The sequence below is a fragment of the Lonchura striata genome, chromosome 14 (genome assembly GCF_050655825.1).
Source record: "Lonchura striata isolate lonStrDom1 chromosome 14, ASM5065582v1, whole genome shotgun sequence".
Lineage (NCBI taxonomy): Eukaryota > Metazoa > Chordata > Aves > Passeriformes > Estrildidae > Lonchura > Lonchura striata.
In genome coordinates, this window is record NC_140716.1 from 2,459,321 (window position 1) to 2,477,515 (window position 18,195).

At 59.2% G+C, this 18,195-nt stretch overlaps 1 protein-coding gene and 1 long non-coding RNA gene across 2 annotated transcripts; one reads left to right on the forward strand and one right to left on the reverse strand.

The window, feature by feature from the left end:
• Positions 1–97: 97 nt before the first annotated feature.
• On the forward strand, positions 98–17,092 carry SACK1G (scaffolding CK1 anchoring protein G). The gene is made up of 5 exons (XM_021550363.3): positions 98–1,262; positions 7,048–7,215; positions 10,436–10,560; positions 11,289–12,735; positions 16,025–17,092. The coding sequence occupies exons 1-5, from the start codon at positions 768–770 to the stop codon at positions 16,442–16,444; spliced, it is 2,655 nt and encodes an 884-aa protein (XP_021406038.2). The 5' UTR covers positions 98–767; the 3' UTR covers positions 16,445–17,092.
• Positions 7,864–14,452, reverse strand: LOC146766054 (uncharacterized). Its single transcript, XR_014958504.1, has 3 exons — positions 14,320–14,452; positions 11,256–12,978; positions 7,864–8,070 (listed from the first exon to the last, which is right to left on the reverse strand). It is a non-coding gene; the product is annotated as an uncharacterized LOC146766054 (long non-coding RNA).
• Positions 17,093–18,195: the final 1,103 nt, after the last annotated feature.

Below are 18,195 nucleotides of genomic sequence, written 5' to 3' on the forward strand. Positions count from 1 at the left end.
ACCCTCTGGAGCCGCCCAGGACCCTCCCACACCCGGGCGCTCCGGGGGGCTCCGGGCGCCGCAGGTGCGAGGGCGCACCAGCCGAAAGAGTTAATCGGGCTGGGCAGGGAACGTGTGAAGGCAGCATGTGACTGCAGGTGGGGCAGGGCGGAGGGATGAATCACTCTTTTCCTTTTCCTCTTTTCACTTCTCGCTGTTACCTGTCCGGCCCGGCACTGCGCGCCGGCAGAGCCCCGAGCCGAGCGCTGCCGGGGCGATGCGCAGGAGGCCGGGGCTCGGCGCCGAGCATCCCCCGCTCCTCCGGGAACGAGAACCGGCCACGGCACCTCGGCCGACACGTCCTGCTCCTCGCTGCCCTGCCTTTAGCCGCTTTTCCCTTTGTTTCTTCCCCAGTTTTTTTTATTTCATCCGGTGTTAGCGTTGTCTTGCGAGAGCGGAGGATGAGGAGGGAGCGGACGCGGGGGTGAAGGACCTTCCCGGTGCTGTAGGTACACCTGAGCTGTCTGCCCCAGCCTGCTGGGGGAAGCTCCGCGTTTTCCTTGCCAGAAAGCAAACCCTCCTCCCCGGCAGGAAGAGCTCCGGCGTGGCAGGAGCCGTTGGAAAAGGGAGCGGTGCCTCCGCCGAGCTGCGCGCTGAGCCGGGGAGGGTGAAGCGAACTGTGTGTTTAAGGACTGGAGAATAATTAATTCCTATTTATTGCCGACAACGCGGCGCTCGCCGGCGGCACAGAGCTCCCTCGGGACAGGGGACCGGCGTGCGGGGTCACCATGGCTTTCTCCCAGGTGCAGTGCCTGGACGACAGCCACGTCAACTGGAGGTCCAGCGAGTCCAAGCCCGAGTTCTTCTACAGCGAGGAGCAGCGCCTGGCCCTGGAGGCGCTGGCCTCCCGTGGCCCCGACGCCTTCTATGAAGTCCTGAAGAGGGAGAACATCAGGGACTTCCTTTCCGAGCTGGAGCTGAAGAAGATCCTGGACACGCTGGAGACCTACGACCCCGGCTCCGAGTACATCCCGCGGCACGGCAGCAGCGGCGGCGGCAGCGAGGGCGACAGGAACAGCCAGGGGGACGAGCAGGACGTGGCCCCGTCCCTGGAGTACTGGCCCCAGCGGTCCGACCGCTCCATCCCGCAGCTGGACCTGGGCTGGCCCGAGACCATCGCCTACCGCGGGGTCACCAGGGCCACGGTCTACATGCAGCCACCCATCGAGGGCCAGGCGCACATCAAGGAGGTGGTGAGGAAGATGATCTGCCAGGCTCAGAAGGTGAGGTGCGCCGCGGGGACGGGGCAGGATTGGCCCCAGGGCATCGTGCTCCAAGTCCTGCCCAGCCGGGCAATCCCTGTCCCGCGGGAAGCTCTGCCCGAGCAGAGGCAGCGGGGCCAAGCCGGCAGGTTTTGCCCTGTAACCAAGTGCTCGGGGGTCGGGTTTTGCTGGGGATGCTGCCAGCCGGGGTCAGCACTCCTGGCAGCAGCACAGCCCTGCCCAATATCCACCCAGCAGCTCTGTTCATCTTGGGGTCCCTGCAGGGCTCTGGGGAGAAAAACGGGTTGAGCTGTTCTCCAGCTGGTTCCAGCCACTCCACACTCGTTATTCCCGGTGTGACAGCATGCAGGAACCTGGGATTGTGTCCTGGTCTCAGCCCTGGGTCCACCAGCTGTCCAGTATTGACCCTGGGGTCATGGCCCGGCCTCAGTCCTCGTGTCCACCATCCGTCCAGTCCATGGCCCTGGAGCAAAGTACTCAAAGCTTCTGGCCTAGCACTGACCCACACGAGGGTCAAGCTTGGCCCAAGATGGCTGTGGGGCTCCAAGCTGGCTCACCCTGGCTCTCAGAGGACAAGGATGAGCTGGTGAGCAGGAGGGACAAGGCTGGGCAGATGCTGAAGGGATTTGGGTTGAGACTTGTCCTCCCTGTGGCACCAAGCCGAGGAGCAGGGAGTGGGGATGCATGAGCCATCACCCAGGGAAGGAGGGAGATGGTGGCCTGTGCTGAAGGCCAGCAGAGGTGGGAAAGTGCTGCTGGTGTTTCCCAGTGACCCAGTCCCAGGAGGGGTTGGTACCTGCTGGTTTCTTGGTGCTTTGAAGCTCCTTGGGTTCTGTGAATCCAGTACCGTGAGAGCTCCAAGGAAGGAGCTTCCCACCCCAGAGGCTGTTCCAGCAGGGAAACAGGGAGAGCCTGGAGCAGAGGGGACAGGCTGGGATGCACCAGGTCTGCCTGGCTGCTCCAGAGATAGTGCTGGGCTTTGCAGATCCTGCTAGGAGAGAGGGAAACCTGTGACATGCAGCCAGCAGAGCTTCTCCAGACCAGCTCAGGCAGAAAAATGAATCTCTCAAAACATCCAAGGCAGCGGGATCACGGGAATGGCTGTTGGGGGTGTCAGGGCTGGGGGCAGGAGCCACCTCTGGCCACTGTCACCTGGCAGAAGTGGAGGTGACTTGTGCTCACCTGTGACATTTTCCCCGCCAAAGGGGCAAAGGGAAGGGAGAGCTGTGGGCTGGAGGATGGGAGAACAATCCCACAACAAACAATGGCTCATCTTCGGGTCTTTGCCTACTCACCGCTTCCCAGCTGCCCCCATGCGGGCAGCTCCTCCTGAGTCATCCCACACCCTGCTCCTGCTCCCAGGGCTGAGTCAGGCACATCCCCACCTCCCCTGGAGCCTCTCCAGGACACGGGGACGTGGCCACGGTTGATGCTGCTGTGCTCATCCCCGGTTCTCCATGGCCCCTGAGCAGGGCTGGGCTCTGCCTCCCGCCCCAGACGGGCCCTGCCTGTGGGATGAGACATGGTGACACCACTGGGGACACGCAGGAGCCTGCTCGGAGCTTCTGGTGCCTCAGGAAACGTAGAGATGGGTGAGTGCTGAGTGCTGCAGGGTCTGGGGTGGCAGGAGTTACAGGAGTGGAGTTCTTCCATGGTCTCCCATCCCGTGTTTCAGCACAGATCTCCTTGCAGCTGAGCCTGCTGTCACACGGCAGAGCCCAGGTGACAACTTGTGGGTGCTCCTAAGGGTGGGGGACACTGGGCTAGACCACCCTGCTGATCTCTGCCAGGGCTCAAGGTCTTCGCAGCAGCTCCAAGGTGAAAGGGTTTGGCTGAGGAAGCTGAGAGTGGACAAAGGCACCGTCCTGCTGCCACCCTCAGATGTCACACACGCTGTCCGTGTGCTCTGTCCTCCCTGCCCCAGGGCTCTCCACCACGTGCAGAGGAGCACAGGCTTGGGAGAAGTTCACAATTCCCTGACCCTTGCTCCAGACGCCGTCCCAGACGCTCGCTCTGCTCTCGGTGCCAGTCGCTGTCCCATGGCCGGGAGAGCAAAGTCCTGCTGCTGGCCCAGGCGAGTTGAGAGCTCAGGAGAGCAGTGCTGGGGCTGGGAGGTCACCCAGGCTCCCAGGGTGAGGAACCCCAGGGATGTGAGGCTGCTCTGAGGGTCACAGGAGCCCTGGTGCTCACAGGAACGAGCCCAAACCCTGCCGAGTTCAGCGCCTCGGACCCAGGCGTGCCAGACAGGGAGATGCAAATGATCCTCTCCTCTTGCTGGGAACGAACAGGAGAAAGGAGAGGCAGGATCCTGTGGCCACATCCCTGAAAATCATCTTTGTGGCCCCCAAGCAGAGCTGCTGAGGGGTTTCACCCGGCCGAGCCGTGGCGCAGCCGTCTCCTCCTCGCTGCAGATCCCCGGGGCTGCCAAGCTCACAGCCTGGACACCAGGAACAATTTCCTCGTGGAAAAGCTGGTCAGGACTGCAAGGGGCTGCCCAGAGAGGTTTGGAGTGCCCATCCTGGAGGTGTCCCAAGGAATTTGTGGATGTGGCACTCGGCGCTCTGGGCCGGTGACGAGTAGTGATGGGTCCAAGGCTGGACTTGACAATGCTGAATGTCTTTTCCAGCCTTAATGATTCTATGGTGGAAGGGAGGAAGATCTCCCTCCTCCTCCTCTCCTCTTGGCTCTCTCTCTGACCAGAAACCAGAGCATGAAAACATTGACCTTGGCCCGGAGCCAGTGGAGAGAGCAGTGACTCTGACCTCCTCTCTTCACTTGAGGTTCCAGGTTGGGATTGTGGTGATGTAATTACCCTGAGCAACTTCCAGCGAAGGTTGGGAGGCCCTATTAATTACTGTTTACAAAACCTTCTGCTGTTCCTGGATGAAAGGGTCGACAGGGGAGAGCAATTATTAATGTTACTTGTCCCACCTCTCCTCCAGCCCAACACTCTTCCTCTAATTGTGCCTTGGTGCCTGCCTAATTTATTAAATGCCCACGTGGTGCACCCCAAAAGTCATTATCTGATGATTCATAGTGAGACAATAAAGAGCTGCAACTTCCTCTATAAAACATGAGCCTGCAGTTTAGGCACTCATGAAAGCTGTTCCAAAAATCACATTTGGGATTTTTTGGGATGTCCAGGGGGATACAATGCTCCCTGCTCCTCAGGGATTTGGGACCCGGCACCTGCACATCTGCAGGCAAGAAAAGCTTCTCCTGCGTGGGCACTGGGAGCCTCCAGCTGCAGATTTAGGGCTGATTTCCTCTGCACCCTCCAGGAGAATGGCAAAGGGATGGCAAAGCTTCCTGGGATGACACAGCAGCAAAAGGGCTGCAGGAAAAGGAACGTCCCAGCAGCGAGGCAGAGGTGACAGGGACAAGGGACAGGCTGGCTCCCCGCGGCCACACGGCACTGCTGGCTCCAGAGAGCCCCATTCCCCAAGCTGGGAAGCAAAGAGCACGCAGGATTTCACTGCTCCAGAGCAGACAGAGCTCTGCTCCTTGCAGATTGCCCCAGGGTTTAGCATGGCAGGGCTCAAGCCCGCAGCGGGTTTCACCCAGACATGGACAGTCCCCACGTGGGGAGTGCTGCCAGTGCTGTCCTCACCCTCCCAGCCCCGTGCCAGGCTGTGTTGGCACACTGGACTGAGATCCTGGTGACAAAGCCTGTCCTGCAGGCAGGACACGGTGGAGAGGGAAGCGGGAGCTGAGCAGTGACAGGAGGCACCAGCTGAGCAGGAGGAATTGGGTTAAAACGTGGGCAAGTGGCTGAGAGCTGGGCTCCCTCCCCGTGCCCGAGCTGGCCACCCTGGGCACTGCCTGCGGCGTGTGAGCAGGGCTGGGATGGGGCACAGAGCCCTGCAGAGCTCCCTCGACACCTTCAGAGCCACAGCTGGGAGCCGAGGCCTCGGCACGGCTGGGACCACAGTGGGAAAATGTTCTTTTCCCTCAGAAACCAAGCTCAGCGCTGTTCTCATCCCCCTTTCACGAGTGCTCGGCTTTTCCTGGGGTAAACACAGCACCCAGGAGAAGTGACATGGGCAGGGAAGGAAATCCTCTGCCCCCCAACCAAACCCACGCTGTCCCACCGAGGTGTTCCTCAGCCAGGACCCACGGCAGACAGCTCAGCTCCTCCCCAGTTTCTTGCTGAATGCAGCAAATCCAAGCCCAGAGCTCCCAGAGTAGCTTTGAACCCATCCCTCTTTGCATCCATGCACATCCAGCAGCTGATTCCTGCCTCAGTTTCCCCACCAGGACAGCACGGATGAGAAAAACACACGAGTGGGTGCACAAGGGAGTGAGTGAGGATTTATCTTTTCACAGCAGGCTCTGGGGTGAGGATAAATGGGAATTCAGCTAAAATCGAGTGGCAAAGCCATAAAGTGCCCCCTCACCTGCCTCGCTGGCACCTCCCAAAGCATTCCTGTGTGGCCAGGGCTGGGGACACCAGGGTGGCAGCAGGGCTGGGGCTCCCCACACAGCCTTGCTCTTCCCCCCATCGCCTGCAGAAAAGGAAGAGGCAGCAGTGTCATAACAATCCTCTGCTTAATTAAAGCCCTCCTGTGGCACTGAGCTAATTAAAAGGCAGCTCGGTGCTTTGAGAGCTCTGGACTGGATGTGTCTGAGTGTGCAAGCACCCAGCACCGTCCCAGCCCCTTCCTGAGGGAGGGAGGAGCACCCTGGGGTCTCCCTGGTGTCCCCCCTGGCTCAGCCACGAGCCAAGGCCAGCAGGGCCCCTCTGGAAGGGCAAGTGGCCAAGAGCACCCACCTGCCCCCAGCCCAGGGCACCTTCCAGGAGCAGCCACAGGGCTGGGAGGAGTTCCAGCCATGGGACAATGACAAACCAGCACCCTGATGCTTTTCCCCTGGGACGAGGGGAGGCAGAAATCCCCGAGGAGCTGCCCTGGGATTGCCTCCAGCCCCTCTGCCCGCCATGAGCTGCTGCTCACCGCCCGGGTGATGCCATCACCAGGAAATCAACACCCATGGGCACAGGCAGACATTCCAGTGAAACTCCCAGCGTGGCCCAGATCCATTTTCCTGTCAGCCCCGGCGTGGTTGGGACAGCAGCAAACGCCCTGGGGTGCCGAGGCAGCTGCAGCTTGTGAATATCAGTGACACTGCCTGTGACAAACACAGCTGCCACCACTGTCCCGGCTCTGCTCCTTCCATCCAGCCTGGGAGGAAGGAGGGATGCAGTGCAGGCTGGGCAGTGAGACCAGGACAGATGGACACACCACTCAATGGCTGGGCTTGATGATCCTGCAGCTCTTTATCAACCTTAACCCTCCTGTGATCATTGTGCATCAAAGGCCAACCCTCCTGATGATGCTCCTGCAATGCTGATAGCAAAGGGACACCAAAGTTCTCAGCCAGAAACTGGACTCTGAATTTTGTGAGGCCTGTTAAAGGCAGGGAAGTTAGATTCGCCCTCAGTAACTGGTTTTTCATCAGTAGGTTATGCCTTAGGTCATCACTGAAATGGTTAGGGTTGGAAAAAACATCCAAAAACCATCAAGTCCAACAATTAACTCAGCACTGCCAGGGCCACCACTAAACCATGTCCTCAGGTGCCACATCCACCTCTCTTGGAGATCAAATCTTCCACAGTGACAGCAGAGGAATGGGAGAACTTTCCATCCTCAGACTGTCAGGAGCTCCCCCACCCCGAATTCCAGCCTCCCACAGGGAGCACTTTGCCTCTCACAAAACGAGCTCTGACTGTGCCTTGGGTTATCCCTGGCCACACCACCCAGACTCATCTCTCCTGTCCCCTCTCCAGGTCATCGCCGTGGTCATGGACATGTTCACCGACGTGGACATCTTCAAGGACCTCCTGGACGCCGGCTTCAAGAGGAAAGTGGGAGTCTACATCATTTTGGATGAGACCAACGTGAAGCACTTCCTTCAGATGTGCGAGCGAGCCCACATGCACGCTGGACACCTGAAGGTAGGGATGACCCGAGGGTCTGGAAAGCAGCAACCTTCTCCAAAGGCAGGAGATAATCAGAGTTATCATCCTACTCCCTCCTGCCTTGGGAGAGGCACCCCACTTGTGAAGAGTTGAGTCCATTTTTCCTGTAGCCAAAGCTGGAGGTGATGCCCAAACTCAGGAGCAGCGTGGAGGGGTGGGTGAGAGGATGGGATGTGGATTTACAGCCAGCAAAGCTGGATGCAGAAAGCCCAGGGGGCTGCTGGTACCCACCCGGGCCAGAGCAGAGGTTGAGGGGTGCAGCCCTACAAGGGTGGGCACAGCAAAGCCCGGGGCAAACCTGTGAGCTCAGCTCCTCCCGAGGAACGAGCTGGCAAGGGAGAGGGGGCAGTAGATGCTGTGCCAGGGCAGGATCTGTGCTGCCACCAGCTCCCTGCTGCCGTGCCCCGGGGCAGGACCGGCACCGCCGCCGCTCTCAGGCTCTCCCCAAGTCGGAGGCTGGCGTTAAAAACTCCATTTTCCCCTTTTCTGGATTTCTGGAGCCTCCGCCCCAGCACAGGGCCGGGAGCGGGGCAGGGAGGCTCCCACGCTGCCCGAGGCCCTGGCAGCTGTGAGGGATGCCCTGGCTGCTCTCACTGAGCTGGGCAGCGCACGCTGCAGGGACTGACCTGCCCGGGCGCACACGGAGTCACTCCTGTGCACGGATCCCACGGAAAACCAGGGAAGGCAAAGCGCAAGGAGGGATGCCTGGCAGCGCAGGGGTCGGTTGGATGGGGCTTGGAGCAACCTGGTGTGGTTTGAGCTGTCCTTGCTCGTGGTGAGATTTAAGGTCCCTTCCAGCCCAAGCGATTCTGGGATTCCCCTTCCACGGCCCTGTGTGAGCAGAGGTGCAGAGAAAATCACAGAGCTGTCATAGAGCTCGTGCGAAGGCAGAAGGGGCAGAGGAGAGGACGGGGGGGTATTTCAGCCTCAGGAGCAGCAGCCAGAGCAGGGACCCTCACCCCAGCCACAGGACAGCCCCAGGCTCAGCACCCCCATCACCAGCACAGCACGCAAACACACAGGGCAGCCCCACAGTCCCACTGGGGGCTTGCAGACCCCCACTCCCAGCCAGCACGGCTCGGCCTCGCCTGTTGCTTGGCAGAAAAGCGATGCTGCCGCTCCCGACGTCAGCCCAATGCCCGCCGGCAGGGCCCGTGCCTGGGCAAGCTCCCCAGATCTGCTTGGGGTGAGGGCCAACCCCTGGCTGAGCAGGAACACGTAGGAGCCACGACACCCTCACACCTGGAGGCACGAGACGGGGAGCGGGGGCTCGGGGACCCCCCAATCCTGGCACCTTCCCCAGCTGCCCTGCCCGCCAGCCCGGCTTAATTGCTGCTCCCAACAATGAGAGCGAGCTCAGCCCGGCTTTTTCCTGCGTCCAAACTCCCTGGAGAGCCTGGGACCCCGCAGGCTGCTGCTGCTTCAAGACCAGAAAAGCCAGCGCTGACGCACTCCGGTGTTTTCCTGCATTAGCAGCCCGGTGGCAGGACTGGAAAAGCAGGAGAACATCTGCAGAGCTCTGCAAATGTCTGGAAGTTGGGATTTGCCACATATTGCAGCCAATTCGCTGGCACGGGGTGCAGGAGGAGGTGAGGAAAGTAGGGCAGAGTCTGGGAGCTGCTTCTCCAGGCGGGAGATGTTAACGAAACGTCCCTCGTTATCTCCCGGTGCCAATTAGCAACCGGCTTGGGCAAGGCGGGCGCTGCTTGAGCAAGGGCTGCCTGGGGAGTGATTCACCCAGCCCAGCTCCTCGGCTGGGGTAAAGAAGCAGATTTTACTTAACAGCACTGACAGGAGGAGGAAAAGGAATCAGCACCGGGAGCGTTGTTGTCTGAAAAACACCCGGAGCTGCTCCTTGGGTTTGGATGTCAGCTCCGAGCGGGTGACGGGCAGAGGGTGAAGCCTTGGGGGTCACTGCTCTCTCAGCAGCCCCATCACATGGGACAGGGGTGGGAATTGCCATCCCAGTCCCCCCAGTGCAGCACACTGGCCGGAATTAGGATGCTCAGCACCAGTTTCGCCCCAGCCGCAGCAAGCAAAAAGGAAAATGCTAAGAAAAACATGAAATGCACAGAAAATTCCCCCCCCCAAACTTTCTCTGTTCAGTGAGTGGAAACGCAGTCAGGAAAGCTGTGGCTTTCACATCATCTGCACTGAATTTTCCTGCTAGGGGTGGGGGAGCAGGACTAGGAGTGCACCTGGGCTCAGGACTTTGCCTGGTCATGATCTCCGGGGAGAGAGGAGAGCCCAGGGAAGCAGATGAGAAAGGCTGGAGGAGGGGAAGACAAATATTTTTGATGCTTTTCTTTAAAAAACAAAACAAAAGACACAATAAAACAGTCGTGGAGGGCATGACCCAGTGATGACACAGAGCCTTTTGCAACAGCATTCTCAACATCCCAGCAGGAACAGGAGGAATGCAGGCGCTTTCTTAAGAAAATATTTTCTCCCCACCCAAAAGGAGCCCCTTTGCTTTGGGAGATTCTATCTGCTGTGCTGTGGAATGTGCCATGGAGACACCGGAGACAGGAGCCAGACCGGGGATAAAAAAAGAACAAAAGCATTTTCACAGGGCCAGGGCTGCCCCTGCATCACTGGCTTTCCTGGGGAGGACACCCAGCTCCACTCCAGGGACCTGCTTCCCACATCACCAAGTTTCGTTTCCCGAGGGTGAAATGTTTCCCCACTGCCTGATTTCCCACCAGCCCTTAAAAGCAGGATTAGATGCCCAAATTTAGGAGTGCAGCAAAGGGGGAGCGTGGGGAAGGACAAGCCCACCGCCAGCAGGTCCACGTGGGCTGTCCTGGGGTCACCACCTCCCCCTAAAACCCCTGAAGATCTCCTGTGGGAGCAGGTGTGGAACCTCCTCTCCCATGGTGGCATTTGCATAGATTGCAGGAGCTGAGGAGCGCTTGGCAGCACCACCACACAGCCCTCGCCCACGGACACCGGGTTCAGGAGATGGCAAACACAGCCTGGCACATGGGCAAGGCAGGAAACTCTCCAAGCCCAGCCCATGGTGGCCTTGGGCGAGTTATTTTATCTCCCCATCGCCATGGTCTCTGCTGAGCCGGCCATGAAGAACATTCCCAGTCCTCGGAGGGGCTGTGAGCATCCGGAGGGGCGTTCCTGGAGGGGTGGGTGGTGGTCTCACACCACCTTCCCTCCCACCCACACCTCTCCCTTTGCCCTGCAGAACCTGCGCGTCCGCAGCACCGGGGGGACGGAGTTTTTCACCCGCTCAGCCACCAAGTTCAAGGGGGCTTTGGCCCAGAAGTTCATGTTTGTGGACGGGGACCGAGCCATGTGTGGCTCCTACAGGTAAATCGGTGACATCTCCTCTTGCCCACCCCATGGAGGTGCTGGTCAAAGGATCGATGCGAACCCTCGTGTTCCAAGGACCCCCTGCCAGACTTGGCTCTCCTCATTCTAAACCGGGAGGAGATTTTATAAGATTTGGAGTGGGCCCTAAGGGGTTCCCACTAGTCCCTTCACCGCCAGGTCTAGGACACCCACCCTTCTTGGAGGTGATGGGACACACCAAGTGTTTCTTGGAAGGACCAAAGCACCAAACCACAGCCGGTCCCAACTCTCACACCAAGCTCAGCTTTCCCAGTCGATGTCCTACACAAAGTGTTTTTCAGTTTGTTCAAAGGAAAACTTACTTAGGTAGAACCAGACCAGCCCTGTTCAGGTTTCAGGTCTAAAGGGCAATTTTTACAAATGTGGAGCTGAAACATTTTCTGGCCATAACAAATAACACATCCACTTACAAGTGAGTTACTTCTCTTAACCCAAACTGAGGCAGGAAAATCAGCAAAAAACTGACCCACTGCAAATACCTTTTATTTTTACTTCAAGTCCTACTGTGCTCAGGACTTCAACCCTTCACTCTAATTTGGGATGGGAGCTATTTTGTCAATCCCACTATTATTAATGTTTACAGTGAGATCCTGTCCCTGCTGGCTCCATCGGTCCCCCGGGGAGGGCCAGGGCAGGGGAGAGGTGTCATTTACCTGTTTAGAGTCTCCAGTGTGTTTTTGTTCCAGCTTCACCTGGTCCGCGGCGAGGACGGACCGGAACGTCATCACGGTCCTCTCGGGCCAGGTGGTGGAGGCGTTTGACAAGCAGTTCCAGGAGCTCTACCTCATGTCCAAGGGGGTGAGCCTCAAGTCCATCTCCGTGGGCGAAGAGCCCGAACCCGAGCCCGTCACGCTGCCCTCCGTGGTGCCGGTGACCCCCGCCAACGCCGTGGTGAAGAAGCTGATAAACCCCAAATACGCCCTGGTGAAGGCCAAGAGTGCCGACCAGATCAGCAAGACCTCGTCAGAGAACCAGGACAAAAACCAGAAGAGCGACAACAAAGGAAAAACACCTCCCGAGGGCCAGGGGGGCGACCGGCACGGCGACGTGGCCGACCTCTCCCTGCTCATCCACCCCGGCCTCCTGAACCTGGAGAAAGCCAACATGTTTGACTACCTGCCCACCTGGGTGGAGCCTGACCCCGAGCCTGGCAGCGAAGTCTTGGGCTACATCAACATCATCGACCCCAAGGTGAAGAACGTGAAGCTGTCGCAGATGAACCGCATCAAAGTCTGCGACGTCTCCCAGGCCAGCGCCCAGCACCGGCAGATGCTGAAGAACCGGGAGATGGAGGCCAGGAGGAACTCGGACCAGGAGCTGCCTCTGCTGTCCCCCAGCCACAGACAGATCCCACAGCCCCCCATGGAAGCTCCTGCAGCCCCCGCTACCACCCCCATCGAAGGCATCAGCTGGACAGCGAGGCAGGTGGGGACATTTGCCTCTTCACCGCTGGGCCACCATTTGAAGCCACAGGAGGAGGTGCTGGGGGACGTCAGACCTCCAGTTCCAAAGCCAAGGACCGTCCCTGTCGGTGTCCTCATGACCAAAGTCACGACAAGCTGTGACAGCAGCACTGCCCTGGGGGGTGACACGCAGCCACTGCTGGCTGACCGCACGGGTCTGAAGCAGGAGCGGGAGGAGAAACCCAACCGAGCTTCCAAGGAGACCTGCCACGTCCAGCCAGACCGGCCAGCAGCAGCTCCACAGGAGGACAAGGGGCCTCCCTGTGCCCACAACGGGCTGGGAGAAGAGGAGGAGGAGGAGGAGGAGGAGTACATCACCCTCAGTGACCAGGAGAGCTACTCCAGCAGCTCTGCTGACCACAGCTACCGCCGCTCCAACGCCTCCTCCATCTCAGACGAGTACTTTGAGGTGAGGGACCGCTACGGGCCCCTCCGGAGAACCAACTCGGACGTCACCCACAACGGGGAGATCCTTCCCATGCAGAGGAAGCTCAGCGACCCTCATATCAGCCGGGGCACCTTCGTCAGCCCCCTGGGCAGCCTCCCCTCCCTGAAGCACGTGCGCTTGGAGGACGTGACGAAGAGGAGGAGCAACGCCGTGGAGATCAGGCCCATGCTGCCCCGCGCCATCCTGGATGGCAACAGCTCCTACCCCAGCAGTGCTGCCCAGGTAGGACTTTTTGCTGTGACCTTTTGTTTCTCCACCCTACAAAGGTTTGCAAACCCGGAGGTGGCCCAGTCAGCTCAACCCAGGTGTGATGTCATCCTGAGTTTTTTGGTGTCATCCCCACCTCTGGTGCTGTCCTAGATGCTGAGATCAGACTTTCCATAAAGGAGAATAACACCCTGCACCAAGAGTGCCCAAAGACGTGGTGACCATTCCACAGCTGTTGGTGTCCAGCACTGGGGATGGCTGTTAAAGGGGAGGGTTTTGGTAATTAAAGATTATATAAAGATAATTAAAGCACTGGGCTGGGGGTGGAGCTCCAGCCACAGCTGCACAGATGTTCTGGGGCTCGCTGAGCTCCATCCTCAGCCCATCAGCGGTGGCATCACGCCCAGCTGGGGACAGACTGCACATGCAGGCGTGTCCCTCTCAGGCTTGTTTTGCAGCGCCTTGCCAGGGTGATTAGCATCAAAGGGAAAGCGCTCGGACACATAATTAGGCAGAGCAAGACAGCGGAGGAACAGGGACAGCAACCTCTGTGGGCGAGTGCCACAGTCAGCAGCTTTGTGGCTGATCCACGAGTGACGCCAGCCCCTGTCACCGCACAGGGCCAGCGCCCTGCTGCAATCCCGGGGGCAGCAGTGCCAGAGCCCCGCTCACGAGGTCACAGCAGCATCCCCAGCACGGCCTGAGCATCGTCCCACGCAGGGCTGATGACACTGCCATCCCCCCGTTTCCACCCCGGCTCTGCAGCCTCCTGCCAAGCATTCCAGGGCTTCTCAAGGCTCCCCGCCCGCTGCTTTTGGGGCATTCCAACCCCCAGGGCTAAACCAGCAGCTGAAATCACTGAAACTGCCTGAGGTTACCCCAGCTGAGCACCTAATCTGTATTTACAGGGAATTTAATGTGCCATCCCAGAGTCCACTTGCTTCTCCCTTCCCAGGCAGCGACAGGGAGCTCAGAGCTTTAATCCTTGCACATCAAATACCCCCAAAGCCCTGCAGGGCAAGGAGCATCGAGCTCTTTGATGCTCTGTGACCCAGGTCCCAGGTGCCACCTTGCTGGGGACGGCTGGCTGGGTACGCTGGTGTTCCTGCAGTAACTTGTTCTGGCCCTTTGATGAGAGGCAGATAATTAGCACAGCATCGGGGTTAGGAAAGCCAGCACTCAGTGAAGAGGTGCAGGGAAGGGTTTCTCCCATGTGTAAAAATAATAAATTGAAGTAACCCTTGATTAACTCTTGAAAACTCAAATTTGACAGAAATCATTATCAAGTCTCCCAAGTATTATTTTTTTTTCTGGGTCCACATTTCTTAGGTGCTAGCCCATTGCCCAGCATAGCCCAAAACACAGGTGGAGGCTGACTCAGGGCAAAAAAATCATGTTTTCCATGTCATAGAAACCAATTCCTCTCCCAGTTTCCCTCTGGAAACCACCTTCCCTAAATACACAACCCCATTCACAGCTGGATGCACAGCAGGCGGAGGAGGAGGGACACCTGGGGCCTGTCCTGCCCCCTCCCATTCACCCCTCAGGGTCAGGGAATGCCCACCCCACCAGTGCCACGGCCACATGGGGGGCCCTTACCTGGGTGCCCCACCCTGCTGACCACCCCTGGCAGATGAGGAGGAGCAGGGGCAGCACCTTCAGGTCTGGGCAGGATGGAGCCGGCCTTGGTGTGGCTCGGGTTTTTGGCAGAGTGACCTCTGGACGATGAGCTGTGGAGAGCCAGGCAGGAGGGCTGAGCAGCTCCAACATCTACTCCACATCAGCCTCTTCCTTGCCAAACTGCATCCCAAATGCTGGAGCCCCTGGGCATCAGGCCCAAAGGCAGTGTAGCCATGCACCCAACCCACAGCGGGGCTTCTCTCCAGACCAGTAACGGGTTGGGGTTACCCCGGAGCACCAAAAAAGCCCAGTGCAACCACAGCAGCACATCCTCCAGCCAGCAACCACCATTCCCCACCACCATCCCACCCCCCTTGCCCCTTCTAGCCACTCTCCTCCCCAAAGAGTGCCCACAATGACACAGAAACCGAGTCCAGCCTCCTCCTCCTCCTCCCACAGCTCCACTCAAACCATCACACCTCGAAGCTCTGGCCAAGCCGTGTCCATCCACAACACAGCCACCCCTGAGGCTTTGAGGCAATCCCTCCTAAATAGGCAACACCTGCAGGAATTGCTGATTTCACAGAGCTCAGAGTCCCTCCAAAGGCTCCCAGCAGGATTCAGGCTCCCCTGGGCAGGCACTGCCTCATTCTGCTGGCGGGCAGGAGGGGCAGGGTGCCAGTTCCTGGGGTGGGATATTTGGTTTAAGCCATGGTTTAACTTCTTCCCAAGAGCCAGAGCATGTCAGGAGCCACAGGAGCCACCACCCAGCTCAGGCACATGATGAGCTCAGAGGGAGAAAAGCCAAATCACCCTTAATCCTTCTCACCTGAAGCCATCTCAGACCTTAACACTGATTTTAAGCATCTAATTAAATCAATCTCAGACTACCTAAGTTAAACTGCTTTAACACAACCCTCCTGGTCAAAGCAGGAGGTGTCAGCTGCAGGGTCAGGGAGGACTTTGGGATTGCCTGACAGTGGAGGCAGAGGCAGGGCAGGTGGGCACAGCCAGCTCTGCATCCTGCTGGCCCCAGCCCCTCCTGCCATCTGCACCTTGGTTCACCAGAGCCACCTCCCCTGGTACCTCTGCACAGGTACACCCAAAGGGGAGATAAACATCTGGCAGCCACAGCCACATGTGACAACCTGGCCCAGTCCAGAACTGGGATTAATGGTGCTCAGAGCCGACACAAACGCGTGTCCCAACCCAGCTGATGAGAGCCACCCCCGCAGTGGTGGTGCAGCTCAGTGCTGATCCCACCTCCTCTCCCAAGCCTCCTGATCTGATTTCATCTGATCCTGGCACTCACCTGCTCCCACAGGCTGGGGCTGGCTGACTGAACTCCTCGGGGCTGACGTGAGGGCTGAGATGGTTCACGTGGGTGTTCAGGCTGCTGCTGGAGAGAAGGTGTTGAGATGCCTTCTCCTGGATTTCCAGGCAGGAGGAACTTGGGCTGGGGACAGCCTCCAGCCTGCCAGGGCTGCTTGGGACGTGTCAGAGAGTTTGCCACCGGAGTCAGGAATCAGCTGGGGTTGATATTTGAGGATGTTCCGAGCTGCCGCCGAGTTTGGGCAAGGGACCAAGGGACAGAGGGGTTTGCCCACGAGGACACAGGTGAAGAGGTGGCCTTGCACCCTTCCAGCAGCCAGAGCTGACGGCGTCTCTGCTCTCTCCCAAACAGGGGGCTCCCATCTACCGCTACCGGCCCAGGACGGCGGCGGGCAGAGAGCCGGGCAAGGAGGCCTCCTGCTCCCCGACGCACGAGAAACCCCTCCGGGCCACCAAGTACCGAGGCGAGGGAGCAGAACCCAAAAAGACCATTGCAGGCAGCCAGCCCTACTGGCAGAGCAAAACCTTCAGCCCCAGCAAGCCCACGGCACCCGGGCACCTTCCCCCAGACAGCCCCAGAGCGCCGGGCCAGCGCTTCAGCTCCCTGCCCGAGGGCCAGAAGCCGCCCGAGGAGACGAGGACACCCCTGGGCATCCCGCTCTCCAAGCTCTCCCAGTCCAAGCACCTCAAGAACAGGGTTGTGGGCGCTCAGGGGGCTTCTGTGGACTCCAAAAAGCCACCCGCCGAGCCCACGGGCCAGAAGGACCAGTAGGGGCTGGTGATGGTGGCCTCGCAGAGCTGGTGGAGCCCAGGCAGGCGCCGCCTCCCTTGGGGCAGGGGGTTCTTGTTTACATTTGCCAGCAACACGTGGCCACGATGGACAGCCCAAAATCATCCCTGCCCAGGGCACAGCCCCTGGGGCTGGGTCTCAGAGGGGTGCACGGCATCCGCCCTGGCAGGTGGCAGCAGTGTTGGGAGCAATCTTGGACGGCACAGCCTTTAGATGGGTCTCTTCCAGGCTGGGGTGGCCTCCGAGCTCGTTAAAAGCTGGGAAGCATCACTGGGGGAGCTGGCACCCTGTGGTCTGTGGGCAAACCCAGCCAGCTCCTCAACCCAGAGCGCTGCCTGGAAAAGGAGGGATCGTCTGTGATTGTGTTTTCTTCTGGTTATTTAAGAGACTCTTCTGTTACCATTTTGCACAGCGGGTCCCACCACAGTCTGCCCTCCCTTTGGAGGGTGAGCCGTGTCCTGGGACAAAGACTCCTCAAGGGACCCCCCTCTTTTAAGCTTGTACTGTACAAAAGCAACTTGTTCATTAAAGCTCCCTGGTCCCACGGCAGGAGAACCTCACCTAAGACTATTAAAATGCAAAGTTAGGTGGCCTTGGAGTCAATAAACTGCAGCTCAAGGTGCCTTGGCACTAATGTCCAGCCAAATATTTTCTATCCCCCTGAGCATTTCCCCAGCACCCCGAAACCTCCAGCAAGCAGTAAAAGAAAAAATAAGAACAGAAGCCCCTTTTCACTGCATTTTTCCTAGGAAATGGGAGCCAAGGTCTGAGCCTGAGCCCTGACAAGGAGTGTGTGCCATGAACAAGCCCTCACAAGCCAGCCCCCAAGCCCTTGGCAGCTGCCCCGTGCTCCTCCTCAGAGCTGCCAACCAGCCCTGGGCTCTGCCCTGCTCCCCACTGCCTCCCTGCTCCTGGGGGGCATGGGCTGAACCCTCCTTGCAGCACCCCCAAACCCACAGCAGGAGAATTTCGGAGCCAGAGGCATCACTTTTTGGAGGGAGGGAGGGATGGGAGGCATGCCCCCATGGCCACCCACGCAGCAGCCTGGGGAGATGGGCAGGGAGGGGCACTGGCACCCCCAAACCCACGGCAGCTGCTGAGGCTTGGGAGAGGAGAGGAGGCTCCAGAGGCCTCACAGAGGGAAGGGAAGAGACAGAGCAAGCCCCAGGAGCATCCCTTGGTGGATTCCCACAGCTGGTCCTGCTGTCTCCTCCTGGATCCCTTCCATCCCTGCAGCCCAGAGGTGGGAACGTGCTCCTGGGCAATCTCCATCCCACAGGACCCTCCTGCTGACTTTAGCCCGAGGGCAAATCCCCCAGAGATCAGGCACTGGGATCACCCAGATCAAGTCCAGCTCAGCAAATCCCAATTCCCAAGCTTGTCCCACTGTCCCCTCCTGCCTGAGGACAGCCTCTCCCTGCAGCCCTCCCACTTCCATGGCCAGCCCCCAGCCCTGTCCACACCCCACAGCATCCCCCTGACCTGAGGCTTTTGGGGAGCTGGCAAAGGGGCATCACCCCCCCTGTTCCCCCTGGATCCATGCCCCGGTGTTCCACAGGGACTCAGCATTTGGGAGCTCCTCCTGCTCTTGTGCAAGGAGCCCTGGCCCCCCTCCAGGGCTTGGTTTATCCAGGCGCCGGCGACTCCCAAGCTTTGCATGGGCGTTGGGCACCAACAAAGGCTCTCCAGAGGCACAGGCCGAGTGCTGAAAGCAGAGATTTGTGCCTGGGGCT